Raw genomic sequence first — 10,317 nt, forward strand, 5'->3', positions numbered from 1 at the left:
GTTGAATAAATTGCAAAAGTCAGCCTGAATTAATTTGTCATTATCCAACCGACGGCGAATTTGTTTGGAATCCTGTTATTTTTTTAAGAGGAAATATGTTGTTAAGGTGAATTTCTTGATCAAAAGTTTCGGGTTCTTGTTATGAATATGGAGAAAATTATGTTGAAAGCGTCACATCTTCGAATAAGTCTGGTGTGTGATTTAGATTTAATCGGAGCTTTAATGTGAACTCCAAACGATTGGACAGAAGAAAAAAAAGAAGGATGGCTAAGAAACGCAATGTTGTCGATAAAATTTTAGGGGCGGCCATTATATTCTGTACCAAATACATTTGACCTAATTTTTTGGTGAGATTTCTATATTAAAAAAATATAAATATGCCCAAGTGTAGCAGCCATTTCTTTACTGGTTAATGGTTATATTATTCTTCTCATTAGTCATTGAATCATTTTCTATTATATAATATTTTTTATAGAAGTAATTATTATTTCTCGAGACAAATGATTTAATTAAAAAGTGGTTGACCTACTTGAGGGTGTGTATCGGTTGGTTCGGTTCGGTTCGGTTTTAAGTATTATTGGTTCGATTTATTGGTTTTTAAATATGCTAAATCGATAACCAAATCAATAAGATATTTGTTATTGATTTTCCGTTTATCGGTTTTGATCTTTAATGGTTCGGTTTTCGGTTTAATCAATAAGAAAATACTTTCAAAATAAATATATGACTTATTCAACAATTTAACGCGAAATAAAAAAGAGAGAAATCTAATTACTCATTGAGTGCAAAAATTCTTCTTAGTGTAGTAAAAGTATAGCAAATACTCACAATTCACAACCCTGATCATTGCCTAACCCTTGCCGTCGTCGTTGCAAACCTTAGACGTCGTCGTTCTTAGTTCTTTAGATTTTTGACATTGTGAACCTAAAGACTAAAGTACTACTAAAACCTAAAGGGTAAATGCAGAGAGCAAGTTAATTAAGTAATGTTAATTGTGTAGGGTCCTTATAGTTATAGTCTATTATAGTGATTATACTAATATTGTTTGCTTGATATTTATGTATGACTAAAAATTAAAATAGAAAATTATTATATTCTTAATAGGTTATCGGTTAACCCAATATTAAAAAATCAATATCAAATCGATAACCCAATAATTTCTTTTTTTTATAAAACCATTAAATAACCATTAACCCAATAACAATAAACCAATAACATTTTTTTTCGATTCGATTTATCGATCGATTCAATTTTTACATACCCCTACTTTACTTCAATTAAGCGGAAAGGCTCCTTTTTTCAATCAAATTATCTAAGCACGTTACGCCGCAGCAACGCCAGCGACTTTATTTAAATTGAATCGGGAGGAGTATTTTAGTTAACTCAATCTACTATTTCAAATTAATATATACTCGGGTTTATAATTATATATTTATGATTTTTTTTGTAAATATTATATGTTTGTACAAATATTTAATTTATATAAATACATTACTTTTGTTAACGTTGGAAGTCAATATAATGATGGTTGCTGAGTACTTGTTCTGTAAAGTACTCCCTCTATCCCTAATTACTTGTCCACTTTTGAATTGACACACCTATTAAGAAAATAATTAATGACATAGTGAGTTTACTATTTTATTCCTATTAATTATGAAGTGGATGAAAATTTCTACATTTTTCAAAATAATTAGTCATTTTATTGAAGGTATAATAAGTAAAAAGAATTTGTCCTTTCTTGATTAGTCAAAATGGACAAGTAATTAGGGACAACTATAAAAAGAAAAGTAGACAAGTAATTAATTAGGGACAAAGGGAATATCATAATATTGGCACTAATTATGCTTTTAAAACGATTAAAGTAATTACTGATGTCCTTCCTAGATTAGTAGGTCCGTGAGAGTCACCAAAACAATGACACCTCCCTTATCATCTAGAATGAGAGAGACGCTTTTTCTAGTAATCTCAAACTAATCAATTCTTCAGTTAAAAAAACTCAAAATACTCTTAACATAATATGATAGTATTACTTTTTAGATTAAATTTGCACATAATATTAAGATGCTTATCTTTTCAACTATCAAGATAAAATTTTGTTCACGTACACTGCACCCAATCCAACAATTAACACATAATCATCCATTTCTTGTAATTTTGGTCACAGCTTAAACGTGTAACGGTAATCTGATGGTTCATTAAATCCATAATTATGACAACTGATACATGAAACTTTGGTATAAGCCAAAAAAAAGAAAGAGAAGGAATAATTAATAGTAGGAGTGTCGTGTAATTTCAGCCCATTCCATTAGACCCTTCAATTTTAGTTGAAAACACAATAAAAATGTTTAATACTAGTACAATTACGTGTAAGCAAAAACCAAAAACTCCCTAAAGTTGTGTGCTTGTAACACTAATTACTTCACCCTTAACCAGAGGTCTCGAGTTCAGGCCCTGAATATGGAGAAAATCCTATTGGGAGAGCCACCTCTGAATGGCCCCTGCAGAGCGCGATCCGAATTTAGTCGGAGCTCCAATGTGGCTCTGGACACCGGGTGGGAAACAAGAAAAAACAAAACTACTTCTTTTTCTTTCTATATGGCAATTGACAAGTGAACAGCGCAAATATGGTGTATTGTAATTTCATACGACTCGTTTAGAGGTGGTAAAATTAGTTCATAAATTTATTATTGGTTCACTTTATTTAAATTCAAAAAAAGTTAATGACCCCCTTATTTCATTAATTCGGTTCATTTTGATTTGTTTAAGTCAATCAATTTTAAAATAGGAATGATATGCAATCTAGATTGTACCATGAGAAACTTTGTTTAATATTTTTTTATAAAGATATTTTTATTTGATATGTTATATCTATATTCTTAAGATGAGAAAACAAGTTTTATTAGGTACGCAAACAAATAATAAGGAAACAAACGAATATTTAAAATTTAGTTAGAATTGAAAAGATTGAGTTATGACACGATGTTTTAGCTCATTTCAGCTTAGCATGTTTCAACTCAAATAACTTTTAAACAAGTAATTGACCAGCTTATTTATTAATTTCACTCATTTTCACATGTTTAATTTCAATTCAATCCATTCATCTGTCACATTAATCTCGTCATTTAATATAAATATAGGTTTCTGTCTATCCATAAAAAAATATGCAAAAATAAGCGACTTGGAGCTCAAGAAACCAAAATTTGTTTAGCTGTATATTTCGGAAATCGGATTTGCGATCTTCTAATTTCTAGGAAGTGAATTGATTGCTCTATGTACTAACTTTGTCAATTGTGATCTCTAGTCCTAAGTTGACCATTATTATTTCTTCTATTATTAGATATTTATTTAATATTGTGAAATTTTAGTAGTTTAATTGATTGATTGATAAAGTGATATTTTTGATATAACTATAAGTATACAATTATGTAAATTGTGTATTTTGAATTTTTATATTTTTATATATATATATATATATATATATATATATATATATCTTAAATTGTCAATTGGAAATTTGTTCTATATTCACTCTTTCCTAATTTATATGACTTACTTTTCTTTTTAGTCGGCCTAAAAAAATGACACATTTGTATAATAACTAACAATTTAATTTTAAAATACTCATTTTACTTTTAATAAAATGATTAATAGTCACGCAAATTCTATCACTTATTTTTTAGACCACAAGATTCAAAAGTCTTTCATTCTTTCTTAAATTCAGTGTCAAGTCAAACTAACTAATATAAAATATAGCGGAGAGAGTATAATTTTTTTTAAAAAAAGGCTTAAGTCATCTGCGGCCCTTTAAAGTTGTCCGCATAATTCACTTAGACACCTCAACCAGGGCTAGTACCTATTGAACACTTTTATTTATTCAAAACTTGTTCCTATTAGACATTTTTCGACAATAAGTAAAAAAAATAAAATGTGTGTAATACACTTGCTGTGATGTGGCAAAATGACTAATTAAAAGATAACATGTGGCGTTGGGCCCAATATTTTCCAAAATTATTTCAAATAAATTCTTCATCTATTTTTTTTTATAAAAATAAAAATAAATGAGTAGCCCAACCCTACCCCATCCCCCTTTCTTCTTCATCTTCTTCCTAGCAAGATTTTATTTCTCAAAGGACAAATTCAATTCTTTGTTAATTGCTTACATAATTATTTTTTATTCCTAATACGTGAGATCGATATATTCAAAGAGACTGATACAAGAATGATGAAGAAAGACATTGTCAATCGTCTTGAGATCGATAACAAAGAGAAATCGAGAGGACCTAAATTAATTTTATTGAATCAATCTGATATTATGTTTGATAATTTTAGTGGGTTTACATTTTAATTTGAATGGTAATATTTATTCGAAGGTGATCGAAATAGACGTCGATCGGCTAACTTTTTTCAGTCCGATGTTCTTTCTTTTTTTTCCCTCCAAATTTAATTAGCTGATTCAATTTTTATATTTTAATAAATGTTGAAAAAAAATAGAATAGAAAAAGAAGAGAAAAAAAATGGAGTGCAGTGGTCTTCATGGAGAAGACGACTTACAGGGGTGGGGTGAGGGCTCTTTTTTCTTCTTAAAGAATTAGTATTACTTTTAAATATATATTTGTTAAAGTTAAATTATTTAAATGCCAAGTGGCACTCAAAGAAGAAAAGGTATTAAGTTTTTTTGAAAAAAATAAAAATAAAACATTATTTAAGTTTTTTCACGCACTCAGCGAAAGTGTAAAACACTTCTTTTGCCATATCAATATTTTGTGTTTAATAGGTATACTTTTTGAACAATTCAGATGTTCAATAGGTAATAATTATAATTGAAGTGTTTAAGTGAAATATACGGACAACTTTAAGGGGCAAACGACTTGAGCCTTTTAAAAATGAGTATATATGTGAATTTTTTAGGAACTTTTGTAAGCCGCAATAATGTAAAAGCCCAAAAACAAAATGGATTTGGGCCCACAGCCCACTTAAACCTATATATATTCAGTTACCAAAAATATTGCAGAACAAGTAAACGGCTCCACGCTCTCTCTCTCTCTCTGTAAGTTTTTCCCGGCGACTCCTATTGTTGTTTTAGAAAATTGTAAGTTGAATTCCAGTAGTCTGTTATTTTTTACTTGATCAACAAGGCATTAACTAGCTTTAGCATAACTTCTTCGCTTCCGTATTTGTTTTACATAATTGTTTTTTCCATTCTTGAGTCGAGCGTCTACATACAACCCTTTTCATACTAGCGACGAATTTAGAATTTCTATAACATGGATGACCTACCAAAATAGAATGGAAAAGATGTATTTAGATGGAATTGATCTCTATTCAATGGTGCCAGCAGATAATAGTATATACCAATTTGGAAAAATATATACGTAAAATATCTAGTTTTATGGAGAGAATAGGTTCAATACCCACAATCTTTTACTATAAATTTGCCCCGGCCCTGGACTACACTTGTGAGATTACACAGGATATGTTGTTGTTGTTGAAGGCACTAACTCCAATTTTTCCTAGTTCCTTGTGATTCTACAAGTTGAGTTCCGTTTCTTATTTGCTTGTCATGTGATCTAAGGAGATGGCCAATAGTAAGTCCAATAGAATGAAATATTTTACACTTGTGTCCTATTTGAAAGTTATTAGTATGTGTAATTATTCTTGATGATTTCTTTTAACCAAGAAGACTAATTGTTAAAATTTTGCCAGAATCTCCCAAGATTGTATCAGCTCTGCCCTTTTCAGCTAGTAATGGCCATAAGTGAGTTACGTAATATTCTCATTCTGATATTCATTGTATTATTTTCTGTGTGAAGTTTTCCTTTTTAAAATGTAGGGCTGCAGTTTGAGAATTCTTGTGATATTGGAGTTTATTCCAAGCTCACCAATGCATACTGCTTAGTTGGAATTGGGGGTTCTCAAAACTTCTACAGGTTCATCTTTCTTGTTTTTCAAACTAATATTTTTGGAAGCTGCAGTTATAAACTAAAAGATTAGAGAAAAAAAATGAATGCTGAACTTTTTTTTGATAACCGTGGAGTCTGGGCTAGCTTTTGTCCAACTCGACTAAACTTTGTCCACCAAGACTAGGACAGACGGGAAGAAATGACCTTGAGTTTTTGTCTCTGCTAGAATTTGAACGTGAGACCTTATGGTTCACAATCTACCCACTAGACCACACTCTCGGGTGCAAATGAAGGTTGAATGTTTAATGTGGAACAATAAGAAAGGAAACATGAAGTGAATATAAATACTTAAAGATGAATAATGAATCTTTCTTGTTAACTTTCCCTGTTTATAGAAAAAGTTGTAATTTCTGTGATTTCTTTCCAGTACATTTGAGGATGAGTTAGCACATATTCGAGGCTTTCAAGTGATTCAAACAACTATTAACGGAAGCTGGTCGGTTGGAAGACTTTGTGCTGGTATTCAACAATTTTTTAAACTATATTCTGGAACTCAAGGCCCTTTTTCCCTCTGATTTTCCTGTGAGAACTAACTTTCCAACTTTCCAATTTTCTGCAGGAAATAAAAATGGGCTTCTCTTGCCTTATACCACTACACCTCAAGGTAATAACATCATTCGTTCTATCTTAGGCATTTCAGTTTTAGTTTTTAGTTTTCTTTGAATATTCTTTTTCCTTTGTGACTGTAATTTGTACAGTGCAATAATTGTTGATCATGCAAACATATGTCATTCTAGTTGCTTGTATTCAATAGAGCCTTACTTATCTATATGTCGGGCATGGATATGCATTGGACTTGCTATGACAAAATTTGTGGTTAGAAGAAAACAATTTCATTAGTAGTCGGTCTGCAACATTGTTGTCCTTGATTCCTTGCATCAGTTTTGGGACTGGAGGCCACTGATATGTCTATATAAACTAACAAAATATTGAAAATTTGATTTTCGTTTGGGCTAATGTTTCACTCTACCATTTCATGTTTATTTATGTGACTTGGTCAAAATACCTTACGTTCACTTTTATCCTTTGTTATTTCCTTGATTTCACATCTGCCTTTGTGTCTCTTTCGGTGGTTGAAGAACTTCAGCACTTGAGAAATAGTCTGCCCGATTCTGTTGAGGTACAATGCATCGACGAGACACATTCTGCCTTGGGAAACTGCATAGCATGCAATGATCATATTGCTCTTATACATCCTTCTCTTGACAAGGTAATCTGTTCGTGTCTTTTCCTATAGAATGGGATCACATTATGTGGTATATGAAATTTCATTTCCCTCCCTACATATTCCGGATATTGAGCAAACCTATAGGTCAAAATTTGAGTCGTGTGTTAAGTAGCTGTTGTGATGTTTTGATTGTCAATAATTATCTATGTATTGGCCTTTTCTCTGTTTCATATAGAAAACACAAAATGTCGAATTAGAGCAGTCAGATTTGCTGATTGTGATGTTTGGTGGGATGTGCATAACTAGAGAAAACATCTTTGAAAATTGTGGTCCTAGTCCTTGGGTATTTCTGGGTTATCAAAAAATAAATTTTCTTAATCCTTTATGTAAAATGTTCCTGTATCTAAAGTGTCCTCCATATGATATTACGTTATCTTACACTATGTTTAGCTTTAAGGAGGGGATATCTTGATGGACTTCTCTTAGGGGAAGCGTTTTCATCTCCTTGGGTTAGCCCATGGTGCTCTCCACTACTTGTACCATTTTTCATGCTATTTAAACATATCCTATCACAACATATACTGATGACAAGCTTTGGAGTTTGTCATGACATGAATATATTTACTGTAGCCTGAATTTGTCAAGATTCAACAATAGCCTTTTCCTCCTTACCAATAAAATAGATTAAGGAGTAGGTTAGATCCTGAATTTTACCTACGTCAATGTGTTGTGCTTTATTATTTTTCTCCAGGACACTGAAGAGATGATTGCTGATGTTCTTGGTGTTGAAGTTTTAAGGCATACGATAGCTGGGAACGTTCTTGTTGGCAGCTATTGTTCTTTATCCAACAAAGGGGTCTTGGTAAGTTCAATTTTCTTACTCCCCCTTGTAGACAGGTGCTGGAGCAACAAGACACATAACTATGTTACTCTTTTTCCTAATTTTTGTGAAACTTTGTTATGGAACAACAGGTCCATCCTTGTACGTCCATTGAAGATTTGAATGAACTGGACACTCTTCTTCATTTACCTATTGCTGCTGGAACTGTGAATAGGGGTAGTAATGTGATTGCTGCTGGATTGACCGTTAATGACTGGACAGCGTTTTGTGGCTCAGACACTACAGCAACAGAGTTGGCTGTTATTGACACCGTATTCGGTTTGAGAGATGCTCAACCAAGTGCTATTGGTTGTTGAAATAAAGAAATCATGATCGACAATAGTTACATCTGTGAGTTTTGTGGTTTATGCTGCATGTTCTTTTAGAGTGTTTCTATTGTTACGAGTTTGAGCTGCTCTTCTTAATTTTACTTGTGATGAATGCACAAATTTTGATCTGTTGCTAAAATGTTAACTATGTTCTCCTATTTTTAAGTGCTTATTTAAGTTGGTTTTGTGTTCATATGTGTTAAATGCATTTAGTAGTTGTGTTTGTATGAAGTATTTATTGAATCAATCAGAGATTGTCTACATCTATCAATTTTTACCAATATCTAATTCAGTTATATTCGATAACATACTAAAACTTGAACTTAATAGAATATGTCCAACTCAATATTTATTTTCTTTATCCATAATAGAAAAAGAAATATATTTTCACTCATTGTTTTTTTTTTCTTTTTCTTTTTTATAGATTCTTTCAAATATTGATGTTGTCTGCATAGGTAGAAAGTTTGAAATCATGGATGTGGTAGAAAATTATTGAGTTTACAAATTATTTCCAATTAAAGTTTTAAAATGCTATTGACTAAAACTTGCTCAAATATTCTAGTCAAAATTGATAAATGTAGACAATTTCTAAGCGATTAGATAATACAATGGGTATAGATAACAATCAAGAGAGAAAACATCATTTTTTCCTTGTTTGAAAAATTCATACTTTATTCATAATATCAAACAAACTCATATATTATGTCTTGAACATTAAATACTCCCCCCCCCCCCCGAACCACAACACACACCAAAATCCACCCAAAACTACAACACAACTAGAATTTGTTTCACCCAACAAAAACAAATATTTCTAAATAAATGACTTATTTGATTAGTGTCCACCATTGTTCATCCAAGGAGAAGGCAAGTGCATTGAAATGAATGGATGAGGTGACATTGGCATAAGGAGATTGTTGTTGTTATAGGGGTTCTGTTCCATACCGAACGAGTTGTTGTCATATGCTTTAGAGTGGTTTAATCTCCCAAAATTGTTGTTATTAAGGTTCTGTTCCATAGCAAATGAGTTGTTGCCATATGCTTCAGCTTGATTGAATCTCCCAAAATTGTTGTTATTGGGGTTCTGCTCCATAACGAACAAGTTGTTGCCATATGCTTCAACTTGGTTGAATCTCCCCAAATTGTTGTTATTGGGGTTCTGCTCCATAACAAACGAGTTGTTGCCATATGCTTCAGCTTGGTTGAACCTCCCAAAATTATTGTTATTGGGGTTCTGCTCCATAACAAACGAGTTGTTGCCATATGCTTCAGCCTGATTGAATCTCCCATAATTGTTGTTATTGGGGTTCAGCTCCATCGCAAACAAGTTGTTCTCAGATGCTTCAACCTGGTTGAGTATCTCAAAATTGTTGCCCTTTGGGTTCTAGTCCATAACAAACGAGTTGTTGTCATATGCTTCAACATGGTTAAGTATCTCAAAATTGTGGCCATTGGGGATTTGGTCCATAACTAACGAGTTGTTGTCATATGCTTCAACCTGGTTGTTGGGATTGTTATTTAGATATGGTACACCAAAGGTGTAAGGGTAAGATTCAGGCTGTAAGAAAGAGGCAATTTGATGGTTGTTAATATGAGTAGGTATGTCACTATTGACTTGATGATCCATGGGCACAATTATTGGTGTCATAGGGTTAGATGTGATAGTTCGAATATCATTTATGCTAGCGCGACGACGTTCTACTGGAGTTTTACAGTTCATGCGAGAAAAGAACTTTTGCGCATGACTGCCCACTTGTCTCGCTGTTTTTGAAACGACATACTCCTTCGAGATATCCTTCCAATTTCCTTTTCCAAGAGTGTACAGTCCGATGAGAAATAACCTATATATACATACCATATGATTAGAAAAAAAATACTGGATAGAGTTTTTTTAAGAAAAAAATTGGGGGAAAGGGAAATGGAGAGGGGATTACAATGTGAGAATTGAACCCTTACCCAAGTTGGGAATTCAAATAGTCA

General features: G+C 32.1%; 1 protein-coding gene across 1 annotated transcript; it reads left to right on the top strand.

Moving 5' to 3' along the window:
• Positions 1 to 5,028: 5,028 nt before the first annotated feature.
• LOC102603261 (eukaryotic translation initiation factor 6-2-like) lies at positions 5,029 to 8,530 on the top strand. The gene is made up of 8 exons (XM_015304145.1): positions 5,029 to 5,089; positions 5,704 to 5,755; positions 5,831 to 5,927; positions 6,328 to 6,419; positions 6,520 to 6,564; positions 7,040 to 7,170; positions 7,880 to 7,990; positions 8,101 to 8,530. The coding sequence occupies exons 2-8, from the start codon at positions 5,746 to 5,748 to the stop codon at positions 8,323 to 8,325; spliced, it is 711 nt and encodes a 236-aa protein (XP_015159631.1). The 5' UTR covers positions 5,029 to 5,089; positions 5,704 to 5,745; the 3' UTR covers positions 8,326 to 8,530.
• The last annotated feature ends 1,787 nt before the right edge of the window (positions 8,531 to 10,317 follow it).

This window comes from Solanum tuberosum, unplaced genomic scaffold, assembly GCF_000226075.1.
Source record: "Solanum tuberosum cultivar DM 1-3 516 R44 unplaced genomic scaffold, SolTub_3.0 scf00443, whole genome shotgun sequence".
Lineage (NCBI taxonomy): Eukaryota > Viridiplantae > Streptophyta > Magnoliopsida > Solanales > Solanaceae > Solanum > Solanum tuberosum.

What these genes read in the sequence shown, in the direction of transcription:
- LOC102603261 (XM_015304145.1), top strand. An exon ending in GGTTGGAAGACTTTGTGCTG is followed by an intron (nt 6,420 to 6,519) that starts GTATTCAACAAT and finishes AATTTTCTGCAG; the next exon opens with GAAATAAAAATGGGCTTCTC. An exon ending in TACATCCTTCTCTTGACAAG is followed by an intron (nt 7,171 to 7,879) that starts GTAATCTGTTCG and finishes ATTTTTCTCCAG; the next exon opens with GACACTGAAGAGATGATTGC.